Source organism: Numenius arquata, chromosome 16 (genome assembly GCF_964106895.1).
Source record: "Numenius arquata chromosome 16, bNumArq3.hap1.1, whole genome shotgun sequence".
NCBI classification, from domain to species: domain Eukaryota; kingdom Metazoa; phylum Chordata; class Aves; order Charadriiformes; family Scolopacidae; genus Numenius; species Numenius arquata.
Genome location: NC_133591.1, coordinates 3549326 through 3569838, shown reverse-complemented (window position 1 = coordinate 3569838; position 20513 = coordinate 3549326). Strand labels below are relative to the sequence as shown.

At 48.7% G+C, this 20513-nt stretch overlaps 1 protein-coding gene across 2 annotated transcripts in view; it reads right to left on the bottom strand.

Moving 5' to 3' along the window:
• CORO1C (coronin 1C) overlaps positions 1 to 19147 on the bottom strand; it is a 52203-nt gene extending 33056 nt beyond the window's left edge. Inside the window, exon 1 of one of the 2 annotated variants that reach the window (XM_074159717.1) lies at positions 17848 to 19147. In XM_074159717.1, the coding sequence (XP_074015818.1) occupies positions 17848 to 19030 (1183 nt within the window). In that variant the 5' untranslated portion in view covers positions 19031 to 19147. Of the gene's footprint in view, positions 1 to 10902; positions 11005 to 17847 lie in introns of those variants that run through there. The other variant, XM_074159718.1, reaches the window with a different exon arrangement.
• Positions 19148 to 20513: the final 1366 nt, after the last annotated feature.

Here is a 20513-nt window from a genome sequence, read left to right as displayed (position 1 = left end):
TTCAAGGCCCCAACTGGCATTAGACCACAAGAGCAGTAAATCGCTACCATTGTCACGGTGGAGAACCAGTATGCCACCAGCAAGGCTGGAGGAGGACGACTTCATCTCCCTCTCCAAGTATCAAGGGAATCAATGAACTTAGTCTCATGATATTAAGCCTTGCAATATTTCGGCAAGGGAGGAAGCAGAGGGGGAAAAAAAAAAAAAAAAAAAGAAGTCACAGGGCCACAAAAATTTCAGCTCGCCTATGACTTCACATGAAACCTCGGGCAGAAAAAAGGAACAGCCACGATTACCTTGATGCCCTCCCCTACTTTTAAACATAATGCTACTCCCTCTATGGTATACCATTTCAAATCAATTCATATTAAGTCCATTGCTGACAGAACTTTTGTTTTCAGATGTTCAGAGTTATTTAAACCAAGGGTGAACACTACTACAGATGGTCACAATTCCAAAATACATCATATTTGTGCACAGATTATTTTCAGTCTTTGGTTACTTTAGTCTAGGTTGAGCAAGACCCTGCCATCTGATTTCACTTCATTTTAAAGACAAAAAGCTGGAATATGAACTTAATACTGAAATTTCCAGCTGTTATACCACTGGCAAGATTCTATTTTGGGATGGGAACCTAAACCACAGACTACCAGGGAATTCGATTATATCTCAACTGGGGAGCCCAGCACATTCAAAAACGTAACACAACCCAAACTTAAAATAAGCTGAAATTGCTGTTCTGGACAAAGTGCAAGGTGTTGGTTCTAACCTGTGAAATACTTGATACGATTCTGGTTTTCAGAAGAGCACCCTGAAACAATCATAGTAAGACCATTATAATATGAAGAACTCTTAAGTCAGAAGTGCCTGTAATGTTTAAATCTTCTAGGTATCAGCAAGAAGTAGATATTATTTTCTAAGAGTTTACGCCGTACGTGCTCACCTCAAGTGCACGTCTCCTATGCGGTGGCTGACACTTTCACATGCACATAGGGATGCAACAGATATTTTCACTTGAAGATTTCAAGGTGTGCAATTCATCTCAGGGGATCTTACTACTCATATCATTTTGCAGCTTATATCTTTACGGTCTAACATTACATCATTTACCATCATTTACAGTGATAAAAGGGACACCGCGGTTAGAAGTCATTACACCAGACAGAGAGCTTTGTCTGTCTTCATTTAATCGGTGCCATCTACCATAAAGCTGGAGCAATGAATGCACACAAAAATCACTCCACAAAATAATTTACCGGGAGGCCATAATGGGATGGGTAACCAGCAAAGAGAAACACAAACCCTGGACCTGAAAAGGTGAGGCAGCTGAGCAGCAGGAACGGGTGCCAGAGCAACAACCTCCAAACCAACCTCCTCTTCTGGGTTTATATCTTTTCTAGTTATCTTCTGTCAGCTGGCGCTAAAGCTGCCAACCTCATAGGCAGTGATATTTGATGTACTGGGGGATATTTGGATGATGGAAATTTAGCACACACTGGGCAAAAAAGGTTAGTGAAATGAAAACAGAAGACAGAGGAGAGCAAAGTAGAGAAGAAAAAACAAAAAAAAAGGCATTGGGAGCCAGGACAAAACCTCATACAGGCAAGTAACTCACAGAATACATAGGCAAAAGAGGACTGGTGTCCCTGGGGATTAAGCATCCCGGATGCCTCAGTGCATCTCTGCATTTCAGCTTCCACTTTTGCTGCCACCGGAGACAGTTACACAATTGGGGGGCACCAAAAAAGCTTTACTGGGTAAGGAAAGGGAAACCTTGCACTGGAGTAGACAAACTTCCACCTTGAGACACTGTGGCTCCAGCAGCTGACCACAGAAGGCCATAGCCTTTCATGTGCCTGCCTCCAAGAGCCTTCATTCTCCTCCACTTTCTCCACTGGAATGAACACCAGAGATGCTTCTTCGCGCACTGTATCCTCATCCACTGCCAAGAGACAGAGCAATATACTTCCAGAGCTGAACAGCAGCCCTATGAACTTCAGCCAGAGACATTACACCAGCGTGATGGAAGATGCTACTTACACCCCTAGGGACTGACTGCATCACCCCCACAGTAAAAAGCAGCACATGCCACAGAGGGGAAAGCAACAGGGCTTCAGACCACACGTTGACCCCGAGGAAAACACGAGACGGAGAGCACAACCCCCTGTGCAGAGCTGCAAGTCAGCAAGGCTGTTACAAGAGGCATCGCCGGGATTCCAGTTAAGAGAAGTATGCAGATAAAATGCCTTCTCCATAGAGCTGACCTAGTTCTCTTATCAGTGCAACAGAGCCAACAAGGAGGTATCAATCTGTTCAGAGCTGCTATCCCAATTTGCTGAATTCTTCTCTCTCATGCAAGCTTCTTCCAGGCCATATTCCTGAGACGCATTACAAGGTTTGTTTTGTTTTGTTTTTTTTAAACCTTGTTTTGGGCAAAATCTTAGTGCCAGCTAAGGATGGTGTTTACAAATGGAGAAAGAGCTCTTTCCCACCATAGCTTCGCTAATTTCTCACCAAATGACCACCAGGTCTCACCTTTCCCAATTAACCAGTTAAGGCACAAGCACTTTTTCCTAACATGACAGAGTGCTAGCAGCAGCAAACAACTGTATTTTTTGCCTACAACTTGAAGCAATCAAATGTGCCCAAATGAAATAAACGGCAAACATACGGTCTTTCTATGTGTGTGACAAAGGAGCTCACCAGTAGCCACTAGACCTGAAACGCAACTAGGGATACAGGCCGGAGTCTGTCCTCTTCAGTGATGAGCTCAAGCGAGAAGCCAAGCAGAGAGCAGTACCCAGGTGCCGGGAGCCTAAAGCACAGGAAGGATAAAACATGCAGGATTTCCCATTCTGCAAAAGTCAAGAAGGGGTGCAGACATGAAGGTAATTTGATTAACACAGTATTTTATAAGGTAAGCACTTTTCCTGTTAAACTCCAGCGGATTACGACATTATTGGAAACGTTACCCTGCTTGTCCTTGCTTACAGTTAATCAGATCATTCCTTGAAAAAAATGACAAGGAAATTTATCAAAAGGAGAAACCTCCAAAGGACTTGATAAACTGTTTTCGATTCCTCCTCAATTACAACATGCCACCGCATCCACAGGAAGAAACTATAAATATTACAGATGTTTTAAGGAGATAAACGGTCTTGTAGATAGAAGGTCCCAGTTCTTCAAGGGTACTGTAAGCACTACAGCCTGAGAGCCACCAGGAAACCAAGACCTGAAGAAAGCCCTCCGCTATAAACATGAAAGTTAGCTGGGACACAAATTCCCCACAACTTAGAAATAAAGCAGAAACAACAGATCAGCACAACCAAGGCTCACAAATAGACCAGCCAAGTGTGAGTCAGACTGACCAAGCGAGGATGCAGCATTCTCCAGATGGCCCTGCCTGACCACAAATGGTCTGCTGGATGGAGCACAACACCCAGACCTGCCGGGAGCCCGCTGAGAAGACAGCACAGCCTTGGGGGATGCGATCAGAGAGGAGCAGGACGGCCAGGCGTAATGGCAGCACCTCTTGGACACGCACTGTTGTGGTATCTGAAGTTTGTTTCCAGTCCAGTAACTGGACTGGATGGGCCAGAGACATGGACACTGTCATGGACAGGCTACAGTTACAGCACAGACCAGTTGCGTCCAACTTTGAATGGAGACACTCCACTCTCAAAAGTAGTAACGGGCTTCATTAGCATACCCTAAGAAAAACCTTCATCCAAATCCTAGCTAAATCAGAGCCCAATTTAGCCACTTTCACTTCTCAAGCTACTCAATAGCACCCATCCAAGAGGTGAGGCACTCACATTGAGCTTTTGATGTGCCCGAAATAAAACCAACAATGGTTAATTGTCAAAGACAATATCCTCAGCATAGAAGATCGCAGCAGGTTCAGACTGGACAACGCAAAAGCATTTCAGATTTTAATGCTGTACAAATAAGCTGCAAAATGAATCTCAATTCTCACAGTTGGAACTGGCCTGTATTTCTCCAGATTTCCATTTGCTGTCCTGCCAGCTCTTCTGGCCAAGCAGCCTATAATTCAAAGAGTACCATTGTCATTCTGTCCTGTTTCCGTAACATGCAATTTGAAATCAGGGCTGGGGGAGGGAGGAAGGGACTGGAGGAAGCTAAAACTCAAATCCAGATAGTTCAATCTGCTAACTTGATTTTAAATCCCTATCTTGTGGTACCAATTACAGCCCCTCAAACATCTGTTTTAGCAAAGGGTTCCAAGTTCAAACACATTTCCTCTGTCCTACAGATGTTCTTTGTCGCCGATCTGTTTCAGGCTGTCCTGCGCTGTGGCAGAGCCCCGGCCGCTGCACGCCATTGCTGGGAGGACAGCAACCTGGGCGAGCTGGTGTCAAACCAGGAGTCCAACACAGAGCACCTTTCTCACCTCTCTAGGCAGGCAAGGAAAAATAAATTGACTTAGAAGAGTGTATTTGGTTCAGTAAGCAGCTTTAATAAACATTCCTGCTACACTACAAAGAAAGATTTCCCATGCAAGAAGGAAAAACATCTTCCTACACCCACAGGCTCCCTGTGCCAAGGACGAGGGACGTACCTGCTGTCGCCAACATCTCCAGCACTCCCACAGCAGCTCTCTGCTGACCTGACGGGGAGAATCACACCCTGATAAGTGCCGGGTGAAGGCTGAATTCCTGGGGAAGGGACCTGCGGCTGGCTGCTCTCAGCTGGGGAACTTGTTTTCAGTAAGAGCCATGAAGAATTACAGCCTGTGCCTGATGACCTTTAAGCTTTACTTACCTGTCAGCTTGACAGTCCTGTTACTGCACGTGCAACCCACACTTCCAGCCCTTGGAGAGTCCCTGTGGCACTTACAGCAGCTCTGGAGGAGACCAGCCAAAACAAGAGGCACTATTACACTGAGATAAGCCCCAGCTGGTTTTTATGTGATCTTTCATAGTGCTTAAGAATTCCGCATGTAGACCAGATCAATGACGCAAGCACTACATATATAAGAACAAAAAGATAACCTTTACCCCCAAAGAAACATCAGGGAGCAAAATGAAGTGCAGAGAGAGAACATCCCTGCATCCAAAGCACGGTGAAACAGGAGGCCAAACCAGGGCAGCCCACCTTTACACCATAGCACCTTAAGACACAAAGCAGAACTTTAACAAATTGCTGCAGAAAGCAGCAGTGGCCAGGAAAAAGCTGCTGGAAGGCACAACGACACTCAGCTAAAAGTGTTTTGTGCCTACACTTCATGCCGTGCTAAAGCAGAAATATATACTGCTGAAAGTACGTCTGGCAACTCATTTTTGTCTAAGCTGGCTCAAGGTTTTTTTTCCTGCCTTGCAAACCGATCTCAGCAGATCCAAAAATGAAAATAAACCTTCAAAAAAAAATATTCACTGAAAACTCAAAAAAAAATTTAATCCACCTCCTGTTCTGAATGAGACGGCTTCGTGCCTATTTACTCCAACATACAGTATAATTAATTAAAGTACTGCAGTAAGGAATTAACAGTTGAAAAGCTACGTGTAAGAATGGCCATTTAACCACACACATATCCCACTATGTGTGCTGGTGCAAATATATGAACCACCTGTAAAACAACAAGTACACTTTGTATTATATGGTAGAAGCATTCCTAGTTTCGTACCTGCAAGACCCCGAGAAAAATGCTTAACCTCACATTTCCAATTTGGAAACAAGGATATCAATCTGTTTCACACAGGTAACTGCAAGAAACAACTGTAACGCTGCCTGGCCACTGTATGATGATAAATGCCAAGCAAATGCCAAGCATAGACCCCAAATCACTTGGGTGTGCAAGATTTCAGCATGGACTATCAAACCATCAGGTTTTTAAGTATTTAAAGTGAAAGAGATAGGGGGGGAAAAAAAAAGGCAATTTCAAGAGGTAACACTAGCACTGAGCTGAGGCCCTTACCATGGAGCCTTTGCTGATGACTATCTTCCATATCAAGTGATCATCTGCCCAGCACCGCCAGTTTGCCCAGCTCCCAAGGGACAGAGTGCTTACTATGGCTTGAATTTGTTATTGCCTGCTAATCCCTGGTGGTGCTAATTATACCCATTATCAGTTTGTCTGATTGTGCCTGACGCATGTCCAACATCCAAATCTGCAGCACTGTCGGATGTCGGGTCCCTATCAGATAGGAAGGGGACGCTATGAAGTGTGATGTTTCAATACAGCAGGTTTATACATTTATGCGAGATAAACAATGGGTTTTCAAGGACCCCAGAAGACAGTCTCTATGGCAACTATATGCAGAACTACAGGGATGGAGGGGGGAGGAGGGGAAGTTCCTACATTTCTAAATACTTCAACCAGAGTGATTTGAAGTCCATTTTCCAGGGACTACTTATACCAGGAACTGTAGGTGAAATGTATTGCCGAGGTTCAGACAGGGATGCAAACATAGCCTAGTTTTTGGCACACCGCTCTCCTCTAGTTTTACGAAATCTGCTCAGGCATATTTGATAAGACTGCAGAAATGGTTGCCTTAAGATTCGGCTAAGAAGAATTGTACATAGATTACAGACAAAGATGCTATGGCCAGCCAATATTTGGAGAGCCACAAGGAAACCGCGGCTGAAGGGAACGCTTTGCCTTAGGCGCGGCTCAGCGCTGCTCCAGACGAAAGCTGCGAGCTCATCCCAGCACGCCCCACCGCATCAGGCTCAACCTTAATCACTTTAAGTCATATCCCACCACTGGTTTATTTCCATTGCTTTTTTCAAATTAAATTATTAAAAAGGGAAAACAAGAAAAACCTAATTATGATGGATTGAGAGGCCCAGCTCAACGGCAGAGTCACCATAACCGATCCAACCACACGCAGCTTCTCCCACCGAAAGCCAGACCTCAAGAGTCATTATGTGCTCACAGCAAGAAGCACATTATATAGCATTTATTACCATCATCAACAAAACTGGGATAAGACAATGCAAATAACGTTGAAGAAGCAAAGTGATGATGTTGAAGAAACGCTGTTGTCCTTTCTCCAATGCAGGTGATTCTGCCTTGGTACCTAACTCATTAACGAAGAAGAAAAGCAAAGAGGAAAAATGGACAAGGAGCCCATGTTTTACACTGTCACCTCTAAGTCAAGGAGACCTCTTCTATTGACGGGCTCCATGACAGCACCAGGAGGCCAGCAGCCTTCAAAAGGATAACATGTTTTTTTTCCCCTTAGGAAGCAGTAGCAGATACCATTTACATTACTTCTCTGTCAAGCTCCTTGCCAGTTCCTGACCTACAGAGCGGGACCTTAAAGCTTTTATGGTACCCCATCACAAAAGCCTCTTCCATTTCAGGAGCACTTTCTGACTTTTTACGAAGATGTCTGCTGTAAAGAGATTACATCTGTCTTAGCAGCATGAAGAACTGCATGGGAGAGGTGTAAAGTAAAATTACCTATTTGAAGAAGACTGCAGCAGTGCCCGAACAGTCACCTTCTATTTTATAGCTCCTTTTATAGCGTTACCTCCATTCACATCCAGCCATTAATTCTGATCAGATTTGTATTCACTACACAAACCTATACAGGCACATAGGCAACTAATGGCTGCTAATACAACTAATGGCTGGTATATTCCATTAGGAACCTCTCCAGACAGTTTGCTCCTCTGAGGAGCATCAGCGCCAGACTGGGCATCAGAGAATCCTCCAGCGCAAAACCAGAGCTGCCGGTAGGACCTCTCATCAGGTTTGTCACTGCTATGCCGAGAAGCCACATCATTCTAGTGTCACCTGGTATTCTATGTGCCTAACGCTACCGTCTGAAAAAGAAACAATTCCTTTTTAGTGGAGTTACTCACATGAGGAAAAACAGAACAAAGCAATCCTATTATTGCAAATAGAAAGAAGAGGCCCAGTAACCGATTCCAAACTATACTGGTATATTCAACACGCGTGGAACAATCAACTTTCACCGCTGGCTTTCCTGAGTCACTTCAGTTAACCTAAACCTTTTTGCTTTAGCTTTGACGTGGCGTTCATCCCAGCAACGCCGCCACCACCTGCATTCGTGCATATCGTGACAAAAAAACAAAAACACCACCAGTTCACATCCTGTCAGCCTAAAGCCACCGACAACCTGACTTTTCACATGTGGCTATAGAACCAGTGTGACTGTAAAGTAAAGCTGTAAGCAGTTTCTAATCAGATTAATTTCAGAGTTAACAACCAGAATACAAGCAGACCGAAAATATTAGGTGGGGGGGACTACAGGGAACGAGCTAGAAGAGAACACAGACATTTTAATTCTTGTTCACATGCCCTGTAAACTCCTAAACTGGGGCACTTCAAATCCTCAGTGAGTTTCTGTTCCAACGCATCCTTAGAGAAGGCCCGAGATTATCACAAAAGCCTCAGTAAAACAAAATCAAAACAAATCAACCCATACTTTAAAAGTCAAGTGAAAATGTGCCTGTGAGTTTGCCTAAAAGGACATTCCTAGCCCTGGGAGTGGTGCGCTGATGACCTCACCAAGCTGCAAACTCAGGCCAGGAAGTGTTTTGCTCGTGTCTTCAAAATAGGAAGTTGGCATCCAAGTTATGCTCCTCGGAATCAATAATCAAATTAAAACCGATAACATAAATTCTCCTACAATCAAAATGCAACGTTGTGCTTTAATGAGCCATTTTATACAGCCGTCATTAAAGTCTAATATTAATCTTGAACATGATGCATGGAACAGTTACTGAGGGCAGATCTCTCAGCGTCCTTTGCTGCATCACTCAGGAAAGCTGATATTTTACCCTTCTGTGCATTCCTTCTCATTGCCATTAAACTGAATCTCTGCCTTTTGCTTGGAGCGAATCCCAGAAGTGACAGATGCAATAAGCATGAAGATTTAACTTGAAAAAATCCAATGATGTTTGAAAAGGCTGCTCACTCGAAGATAGAGTAATGCCAACAGAGAACATTAAGGGAGACACATAAATGCTGATTAAAGCAATCTGTATAAAAGGCTACAAGTGACCATTGAAAAATTACTATTATGAAGCGCTATATTAAAATAAACCCAAAGCAAATGCTCCCGGACATGGACCAGAGTGTCAGGTCTTACTATGGCTACTGAAAATACTTGAAAAGATACATACACAAAACAAACATGCATTGACTTTATCACCAGAGTGTTTGATCTTCTACCTTTGTGTACACAGTCTTTAGCAAACATGAATATTAGCTGCAATAAAACGTCTCGGGGAGTGCACAGCCATCTGTTTTTCCCCTTGAGCAGCAAAGATGATTCAAGGCTTGTTATTCAAATGAAAATTGAATATACCCTCTCCCGCCTCACGCACCAGATACCCGCTGTTTTCTCTAGCCATCGCACATTCAGCACACACGAACACGCTTCTTACAGGACGGGCTGTGCCAGTTCACACCGTTTTCCCACACTTCCAGCAGGCACAGAGCATCTCTCCTGCCTGTGCTTATAAAGGCACACGAAGAGAGAGGAGAGCGCCAGGTAATTCAGATACAGCCCGGCCTAAAATTAAACCTGAATCGGTAGCAGCGAACTGAAAAAACCAGCCACAGCCCAGTATATTCAGAATGTCACTCTTTCATTTTGCTAACATCCTTGGTCTTGCTTATACTGATCCACATGCACATCTGCATGAATAGGCTGAATAGATGCACTCAAACAAACACAGAGGACTAAAACTACAGCTATTAAAACAACACAACACTAATGCATATCACTTATCTTTAACAATAAAACTGCATCAATCAGTTTTACTTTTGTTTCCAGTCAGCTTTCAGTCCCCCTTTTTTTTTTTTTTTTTTTTTTAAAAAAAAACAAACAACCCTGTCTCCTGTACAGTCACAGCATCACATTGTCTAGACCGGGGTGCTACAGCTGAGCGTTTGCGTGGTTACATATTGGACGCCTTTCCGTGTATCGGGAGCGGAGAAGCACGGATAACTACGAACCTTTACATTCTGGCCTTTGACATATCGCTATTAAAACAATGTGGCTTTCTGCATTAGAAAAACAAAGCCCAGGAGCATCTCATGCAACCCAGGACTTCACGCATCCCCTGAACTGACTCGGAAGGGTCATGAATAACGTGACATAGACCCGGTCAACATAAGTGTAAAGAAAAAAAAATAATAAAAATAAACCCTCCGGTCATCTTTTGTCCTCTGCAACGTTACAGGGTGGCAGCAGGGACGCGGCGCTCCGGGGGCGACACGCACACGCCGCTGCCATCCAGCTGCTGCTGCATCGCCATGAATATAAAAGGGGAAAAAAAAAAAAAAAAAAAAAAAAAAGGAAAAAAATCAACCAACCTGCCGAAGAAAAGGAAAAACCCCGTTTTCTCTTTGCAGAAAGCGGCCGGGGCTGGCAGCCGGCATCAGGTGTGCGGGGCTGCCCGAGCCGCGGCGGGAGAGCCCGGCCCCGCCTGGGGCATGCCCTGCCGGCAACCTGCGAGCCCCGGCCGGATGCCGGAACCCGCGGCGACCCCGGGGCCGGCTCCGCTACCTAATAAGGCGGAAAGCGGGGGAGAAGCCCCGGGCTGAGCGCGGCACCCAACCGCTGGAGCGGGGAGGGCGCTTCCCCCCGCAGGCCCGGCCGCTGACAGCGGGCCGCCGCCTCAGGAAGGGCTCGGCGGCAGCGACCCGGCCCCGCGCAGGAAGAGCCCGACCGACCGCCCGCCCGGACCCCCGCCCGCCCTGCCCAGCCCAGCCCAGCCCAGCCCTTGCCCAGCGCCCGCCGCCGCCGCCCTCCCGCGGGCACCACCACCAACCACCGGCGCCCCCGCCGCCGCCTCCCCGCAGCGGGCCGCCCGCCCGCCCGCCCGCCCGCCATCCCTCCCGCCCCACTAAGCTGCCACCCGGTCCCGCTACTGCCCCGCTCCCCCGGTTCTCCTCCGCACCACGATCCCGAGCCGCCTCCCCGCGTCCGCTCCTCAGCCCGGCGGAGCCGCTCCTCCGCCGTCGCCTCCGCCCGCCTGACTGACTGACTGACTGACTGACCGCCGCGCGGCGGGGGCGGGCAGCGCCGGCGCCAGGCCACGCCCCTCGAGGCCACGCCCCCCCCGCTGCGCGCGGCGGGCCACGCCCCCTCACTACAGGCACCTCCCGCCTCCCTCGGCCGGAGGGCGGGGACGGAGAGGTGATTGGCGGCTCGAGTAGCCATTGGCGACGCGGCGCTCGCCGCCACGCCTGGTCGCGCGCTGGCTGGCGTTCTCCCGCCCTTCCCCGCCGCCGGCCGCTGTGGGCCGCGGTGGCGGCCGCTACTCAGCGGCGGTGGGGCGAGACCCTCCCCGAGGGGGGCCGACCCCTCGCCCCTTCGTGGCCCTGGCGGGGCCGCGACAGCCCGGTTCCCCTCAGGCACTCAACCCCTTGCCGGGTCGTCACCCTCCGCCGATCCCTGGCCTGCCTCAGGCCGCCTCCCTCACGGGCCCAGCCGCGGCTCTGGCCTTCCTCCCTCACGGGCCCAGCCGCGGCTCCCTGCTGGCACGGCACCCTTCACCTCTGCCTGAGGTACCCGAGGTGTCAGCAAAGGTGGGGACACAACTAGCGAAAGGAAAGGGTGGGTTTGGGGCACTAATGGCACCAAACCTGAAAATTGCAGTAAGGCACAACCCCGCGGATGCAGGTCCCCGTGAGGCCTGGGCCGAGCAGGGCACAGCTAGAGCCTGCCGGCAGCGAAAAAGCAAGGCTGAAGAGAACCAACAGTTCTGCAAGAAAAACAACCGCGTCGCCGCATTTTGTCACGCTGACTTGCTGGGGCCGGTGGCTGCCGTGGAAAATGGCACGGCCAGCAAGCCAGGGACAAAAGGAGAGCTTAAGCCCCTGCTAAAAATCACACTTCAATGAGAAGCACAGGACAGTAGCTTGAAGCCGAATATTCTTCCCATTGCGCTAAAAGTAAAGCCAGATTTTGGGGGGTGCTGGCTTATGTGGTTGTGAAGAGAGTTTTTTTGATCTGCTGTTAGATGAAAGAGGCTAAGGGTTATTAATAAACTACACAATAAACAGTAAGAAGGTGAGTAGCCGCGCAGCAAATACCTCAAGGCACACAGAGTAATACCAGTCTCAAAGAGACTGCGTGTTTCTGTTCCTCCAGGGAACTTGAAGAGCGGATGAATGATGCTAGATCAGTGCCCACGTTGCACAGTGTTTACCATACATGGCTAAAACCAAAAGCTAAGTCTAACTTCCTTATATGTTTTGGCCAATATTTGCGAACTCGTTTGCATGTGGTTAGGTGCTTAAGGGGCCTAATTTTTCAGGGGAGCAAAAAACCTGTAACTCCCCTTAGAATCCTTGAGAATTTGGAGAAATATGCGTGTCGTGATGAGCTCGGCTGAGAACCCTGCTCTTCTCCCATGAAACCGCAACAGCACCATGAACTACCCCCTGTTCAGTGATAGTTGGGTGTCAAAACATGCAGAAAACCTCACAGAGACACATTTGTCATGGTCTTTCTGGGCTGATTACAGCTGATGGAAACATCAGATGCCACGGTAGCTACAACTTAAACAAGCAAATGGTATCCAACAGTTGTTAAACTTTGACACGAGTTTAACCACTGATTCAATAGAGCAGGAAAGTCTCTCTGACGTGCTGAGCAACACCTTGATAAAAAAAAAGTTATACACCCAAAGATTAGAGTTGCAAGCCTGCATCCCTGCCCCGCGCTGCCAGCGGCATCAATTACCCGGGAATTAACACCTTCCTTCTGAAAGCCAGCCCAGCGCACTTAACTCTCCGCCCTCCTCCCTCAAACAACCTCTTTAAAGCTAAAAAAGAAGAAAACAAAAGCAGTTTGGCAGCCCGGGAGCAGACCTGCAGGTAATCTGTAGTTTAGTGGGTTTAGATTGTGATTCATATTTTCCACGTAGGTACGTGACTTGCTGAAGGTCACACAGTGAGTCAGTGATAGAGCTGAGTGTCTTGACTGCCAGTCCCACCGCTGTTAATTTATTAGGAGTCTCCCAGGGTTAAAACTTTATAAAAAAACCTATTAATACAAACATATAAAATGGTACTTAAAAGTATTACCCGTATGTATAGCTCCTTCTAGCTCAAAGCAGTGGGCGAGCTTGAAACGGTATTTTAATTATGTTCGAGGTGATGCTTGAGGTGATGTTGGGCTGAAAAACAGCGAAGGCAGCAGTACCCAGCACTGCCCCCCAGCTTGGAAAAGAAACCAAGGAAGACCAAGGACCAAGGAAGGTTTTTTGGCATCCAGCTAAAAAGAGAGGGGTGCACAGAGGACACAAAGTGAAATTTGTCCTGAGAAATCTGATTGAGACCTCGTCCTCTCAATGACTGCCACCTGAACGGCCTGTTCCCGTTGTCACTGCAGGGGTGGACGCTCCTGCAGCTTGGCACGTCCTTGGGAGAGTCACTAAGGATGGACTCAGAAGGAAACGATACCTGTTGAATTTTCTCTAGTGCTTCCTTAAACCTCTGGATGGAAATGCTCCAAAGATCACTTGGATCCTGACCTGGATTAATGAGCCGTTTCGATCGCAACAGCTCACCGTACAGGGTGGTGAAGGAACGACATGAATTTCAGGCTGAAATCATCAACGCCAGAAGGAATGGCTAAGGTTTTCCACATGCTCTTTGGTCCCGCTGTAAACAGTAATCTTCATCACTTCGGCTGAATAAAATCATTCCAACAAACAGTACTTAAATTACAGCCAGAGTGATGTCAGCTTAACAACTTGTCAAAATATGTCACAAATTCTAATTTTTGTAAAGCAAAATAGCCTATTACCAAATTCTTGCAGCTACGAGGAACCCCACAACAAGGTTTGTCCTGTTTTATCCCTACCAACGTGCCTGATTATTTAATTTTGCAGAAAAGGTGCCGAATTTATTCAAAAAACACATTCCACCGGTTTTATCCATCCCACATATTTTACCCTCCGCTACGTCGGTGCACGGTTGCTGCGAAGAGTCTCTCTCACAGCCTTTATACGGAAACAGCGCCGCGTCTGCAGACTCCACCTCTGAAACTTAGGTCAGCCACTAAATTTAGCTTCCTTGCAAATATGCATCAATTCCACCGCTGCAATAAATCACCCTGGTTTGTTCCTACGACCATCTTGACGTGCCTGATAAGTAACGCGTTTGGTATGTCCCCCAGCCTTCTCTGCCAGTGCGGTGTTATTAGTTAGAAAAGGTAAAAAAAAAAAAAAAAAAAAGAAGATAAAATCACCTGCGGCGCCTCTTTCTAGGAGAAATTTTGATGGCCTTGGCCTTCAGCTGACGTTACGCAATTTGGCTTGGAGCCTCTGCGTGATCTTAGCCCGGGCGGCAAACCCAGTCCTTCAGAACCTCAAGTCAAGCCACCCGAGGGATGAATTCGCCTCGAACATTTCAATTTCCTCAAATCCTCGCCGCTAAATATATTCTGACGGAAGGAAAAGGGCTTACAGAGGGGTTAGAGAGATCAGCGATTGAAAGTCCTGTTATTTTGCAGCTTAATTTCTACGTCACGCAAAATATGCCAAACATGACAGTTTGTGTTTCGGACCTTGGGTTTGCAGCTATCATCCGAGTTATACAACTTTTGAAGGACATTTGTGTCCACTATTTATCTATTTATTTCTTGAAGCCTTTTGATTTATTATTATATTACCATTAATTATTAAATGTAAATAACTCTACAGGAAGCACGAGGGTCTCCCAGCTGAAAGCTGTATATTTTTATACTGTTTCTTCTATGGCTCTCATGGTTTAGGTACCCAGGGCCAGATTCAGCAGCGCTGAGAGGAGCTGCTCCCATGGAAATCGGGGACGTGATCGTCAAACGTTGAGCGGCTGCCGAGACACAGTTGGACTAACAGCCGCCACGTAACAGCTCTTGATTACAGCTAATCAATTCTGTCTCTTGGAGGGGATTACGCCTTCCGCCCGGGGAAGCGGTTGCCCTGCGCTGATCTGTTCCCCAGATCCAGCAAAGCGTTTGTCTGGAGAGAGAGAGAGAGAGAGAGAGAGCAAAATCCATTCCGTTTGGCCTTATTCAATCCTTGGCCAGAAAGGGGAGCTGTAGAATTATGGAATGAAGGTAAGGAGAGCAATATGTTCGATCAGATTGTTTCAAATAACAGCCAGGGAGTGAGTGTGCGAGGGTGTATCGGAGCGCGGGGATGAGGAGGAAAGAGGGATATGTGAATTAAAGCAGAGGGTTAGGAGGCAGCACCCCTCGGTTTTATTCCCAGCTCTGCTCCACCTTTCTGGGTGGCATCGAACGGGTCCCTGCGCTGTTTCCAGACCCAGTAAATTGGGTTTCAGGTGGCAAACCCCCTCCCCAAAGGGTAATGAAAACCCGCCGGGGTGAGCGAGCGCTTGCACCGACAGGGTGTGTGCGCGGCTCGGCCTGATGGAAGAGCTGGAGACTGATAATAATAAGTGAGCATTAGGTCAGGATGGGCGTTAATAATTTATGCTATTGTTATTAATGATTTAAAATACATTTCGTAAAGCACATCTATCACTGCGTATACACACTCTCATGCATGTTGCGTGCGGGAATACAAATGTCACACACACCCCCCTCCCGACTCGTCGGTGGGAAAGGCACAGAAACACCCGCTGCCCACGGTTTTTACACTGAAAGGAAATCTCCAAATTCATTTTGAGCCAGTCTGTTTCCTCACCTATTTGTCTTCTCCATCGTTGTACGGGATTGGGAAATATATTTTTCTTTCTTTTTTCCCCATTTTTGCGATAAAGGGGAGGTGGTCTCAATACCTAATTAAAGTGTTGGGACGCCAAATTAAAACGAAGCAATTAGTTGCAACAGATGGGATTTTCTTTGTTGCTACCTCCGCTACGCCAGCTGATTAACTAGGGGGAGAGAGAGACGAGAAAGCAGAACACAAAAAGAAAAATAATCAAAAAAGCAAGCTGTATTTTATTTACAACAGGAATATCCTGGGATTGATGCTTCCTATCATTCTGAACGGCAGGAAAAAAATAAATCAGCCAGGCAGCAGGTAATGAGCAGGGGCTTTGAGCAGCGAGAGGTAACGTGAGGTTTGGCGCTGGGGCTCCTGTAGCTCTCCATGTTACACTTATCACATATCCTAGTCTTGTCCTCATCATTCAACCAGTTTTGAATCCTTTTGCCATCTTGTTCTGTTTCTCTCCCTGCTGTCTAGGATCAAGTTGGACCAAAGGTGCTGGAAAAATCAGAGGTATAAGAAAGGAATCATATAACGGTAAATGTAAGTGATGTTTGTGATCAGTATGAAATCTGGGAAGATACAGCTTTAGAAACAGATTTTAAAAAACTAAATAGACTATTTCATGGGTAGAGCAAAATGAGAAGCACTTCCTACTCTTCCTTATTGCAACGTTTTCCCAGTTCCGCACTGAAATAGATTGTCTTGACCCTCCCTCCCTATTTCTTCTGAAGAACAAGTGGGTAAACATCTGTCAGGAGTGATTTAGCTGCAGCCGGTATTGCCTTAGGGAGGGAGCACGATTTCTCCCAGTCCTTTCTCACACACCCCCCCGCTTTCCGACAGATCACCTCCTGCATCCACCCGCTCCTCCTGCTCCCCGCAAAGGATGCCCACCTCATCGCTGATGAAAGCATCCCTTCCTCTTATCCGGCTGATGGAAACGTGCCCTTAATCAGCTGTACCGTTTCATCGGACAAATCTCCCACTCCAGGAGGAACCGAGAGGCTGCGGGGATCCAGACACCCACATCGTGCTGGTACCAGCACCGCTCCGCGTACAGACCCTGGGCCTGTCACACGGCAGTGACAAACATTTCACAACCCTATTTCTTTACATCAGGAGAATGGTAATGTCTCTTCAGCTGCTTCCTGAGGGGATAGGATCTATTTTTCAGTGCTGTAAGCTTTTTGTTATCACTGACACGCACACAATCTCCGTGGCAATGTTCACACTCTGACTTGATTTCGTGACTTCTGTGAACGAGAGTAATTGACAGCACAATGTACCCAGCGCCGTGGGATAATCACACCTATTTTTCAAGTAAACACGCTATTCAATTCAAAGCTAGCATAGATTTCCTGCGCCTTAAAACATTTATTTTTCCCTTATAAGGAAATCCACATTTGCAGATTGTCAATAAACAGAAGATGTAAGTTAACCGGCGTGAGTCTGTAAGTTAACCGGACGTCTAACCGTACGTCCTCGCAGGATCCAAAATCCCAAACACTCATTTCTAACCTCTCCCTATTTCTGCACAGCCGCTCTTTTACCAGTAAAATCTCAACAAAGTTCATTTATCCATAGTTTTCCAGTGAAAGAGTTGGTGAAAGTTGATGTCATTCTCCCGAAAGGCTTATCCAGCTAAGTCACGGCGCAGGAGAAAAAGAACCTAAGGGAAAAAATGCCTCCTTTGTATGCCATAGCTAAAATAAAATTATATTGGCCCACCCAATCCCTAGAGAGACAGAGGGAAATAATCCCACGTGACAGCGGGAGAAAGTATCATATGGCCACTTCTGCACTGTGTCCTTTAGTGAAAAGCAGTATAGGAGTAGATAGAAGTATAGGAGCACTGGATATTATACTTATTTATGTACAGGAGAGTCTTAAAAAGCAAATCCCTTCTCCCACAAAACAGTTTTGCTGCGAGAAGTGCTTTCACCAAGCCAACAGTAGCTGTGAATCAACACCTGATTTTCATCCTGCCTCGTTACGACCACAGACGCGTCCCGAGTGCCTCCCATCTACTGCTCGCCGATGACAAGGCAGGTATTTTCCCAAAAGCCTGGCGCCCGCCGCGTTCCCACCTCCCCTCGGCACCCAGCCCTCGGTGGCAGCGCACTCCGGGTCCCCCCTTGTCCCCTGCCAGGCGCAGCCCTCACACCTCACCTTTTCTGGCAACGCTGGGCGGTGGCGTCGCTGCCTTCCCCTCCGCCGCCTTGGGCTTTTCGAAGGTTTTCTTTGCGTCGGCAACTTTAAGCACATTCTCATCCTCCTGACTCTTCCTCCCCTTCCGCTCCGGCTCCTCCGAGCCCCCTCCTCCTGCAGTCCTGCCTCCAGTGAGCTGCTCCGCGCCGGCAGCTGCCCACTGCTCCTTGGCAGGCTTGGCTGCATCGCTGCGGGGCTCCAGCAGCGCCTCGGTCATTGCCACGGTCTTGCTCATACTCAAAGCCAGGCTCTCCTTGCTGTGGGACCTGACAGGAGGGGCCGGTGGGGTTTTTTTCGGGCTGTACGAATCGAGTATCCCTACATCTGCTTCACCCCCGAGCTGTTCCCTGCTCTCAAGGAGCTGGATGCTGCTCTGTCTCGGAAGCTTTTCAATGCCTCTAGCCACAGAGGCGTAATTTGCAGCCGCAGAGACCATTCTCTCGAGGCTTTTTGCTACCTGCTTGTCTGGCTCGGGCTTCCTGGCCAGATCCTCCTCGCCGGTCTGACCGTTCTGGCAAAGGTCCGGGGTGCTCTCAGGCTGGGCGGCGAAGCTCACTGCCTGCCTGAAGCTCTCGGCTGCTCTGCTGCTTTCTCTGGGGACGTAGGAAACAGATGTTGTTGCCTCGTGTTTGCTTTGCAAAATGTAATCCATGAGCATGGCGTTTCGCTCGAAGCTATCCGACCTGATGGGGACACTCGGCTTGTTTCTCTCCGAGGGAGAGTTCAGGGTCAGTTTATTCACTTGCCTGTTCTCTGCACTGCTTTCGGAGTCCGAACGGCTTATCTGCCTCCTCAGGACTCCTTGGAAAGAGTTGAGCCTGTTTAGGCTCGGACTTGCCACCTTCCCATCCCCCGGGTAGCCCTCCTGAACCACAGGTACCTTGTGCTCTGTCGTTTCCCATTCCTCCTCGGGTTCTGCTTCTGCCTCTTCGATCAGGCGCCTGTACTCGCTCTCCTCCAGCCTGTACACCACCGGCTTCACCGTCCTGCCCCTGCCCGCTCGCCCGTGCCCAAACTCCATTTCGTACACCTTCGGAGGGGCTTCTCCCTCCTCCCCTCTCCCGCACCCTTTGGACCCGGGGTGCTCTTCCCAGCACGGGTCCCCTTCCAGCCCCCACGGCCCCCTCTGCCCGCTGCTCCTCATCTCGGACCTCTTGGCAGGGGTTTGCGTGTCGCTCCCAGGGTCGGGGATGTCCCCCCTCTCCAGCCTGTGCCCCAGGCCCTCCTGGCCGAGTTGCAGCAGAGTATAATCCTCGCACGTCCCCGCAGAGGCTCCCTGGGAAGCCGCGCAGTCTCTCCCCCTCGCCTGACTTGTGTCATCCTGTAAATATCCATAGTACTGCCAGGTGGAGGCTTCCATGGCGGGGAGCTCAGTCACTGTAATTCCTGGTCCAAAAAGCTTTGGAACTGGCCAGCCAAGATTTCTTCCCACCTTGGGTCTCGGCAGACTTTCAGCACCGCCTTCTCCTTCCTCCGCTACTGGGAGAGACGGAGGCAGCTTGGAAGCCTCCGTGCCTGGGTCATGTGAATCGGCATTTTTTAGCCTCATGGCCAGCAGAGATGAAAATGCACGTTGGCGTGATGGAGCCCATCCTCTGCGGCCGGGCAGAAGGCTCCCTCCCAACACAATAGCTGTCAAAGTTGATGCTACGCTGGTCCCTACCCAAATATATCCCACCTGAACCACCGGAAAAGCACCCCTCCCCTCCCCCCCAGCTTCTAATTTGCTGGTTCATAGCACTTTACAGGCAGGACTTGCTCCCCATCTGCATCTTTCTTCAGGGACTCTCCTCTTTTCCCCCAACCTGCCGCAGCAATAACTCCCCGTGGTCCCGTGCAGCCACCCTCCCTGCCTCCCCTCCGATCTCGCCGCTTCCAGAGTGATTTACTGCCAGGTCATCTGCTGCGGCTCGTCTGGGCAGGATCACCTCCGTCAGCTCCTCCGTGCGTTTCACAGAGAGCTTGGAAACCCGCATCCCTGCCCCTGCCTTTCTTCCCTGCCTCCCTGCCCCGCGCCCGGCGGACACAGAGCCTCTCCCCCAGCGCTCCAGCCTTGGAAGCGGCGCCCAGCCTTGGTCCACGTCCCAGTGCTTCGGGGAGAGATACCGCCCGCACCCAGCACGCCGGGGAGAGACGGATCGGCTGGAATGATCTGCGGGAATATGTTATTGCTAAGAGAATTGCTGTGACATTAAAAAAGCCTTCCCGGGATAAACACAGAAGCCCGACAGCAGCTTCAGAAACAAGTTTCCCTCAGGAGACTCCAAAATGTAACTTATCAAAAATCCCTATTAACGCCCTGGGCATTTCTCTAAACAACACTCCAAGCAGAAAGTTCCTCCCTTTGGATAATCCTTCTGCCAAACGGGCTCCTGTAAAACTCTCGGGAAGGAGGGGGAGCAGGAGAAGCCGGAGGGCTCTAATCCGTTGATACGCAGCCGGGATGCCTGGCATTGCAGCGAGCGGCGGCAGCTCCCACCCCGGCAGCTCTTCCCCAATGCTTTGCCTTTTATGGTGCACGAGGTGCCGGCTGCCCGAGCCCGATCCGGGGGAGCATCCCGAGGCGGGATGCTGGAAAACACCTAGATGGTCCCTAAAGAGACACAGGCACAACCTGCGCAGGCACC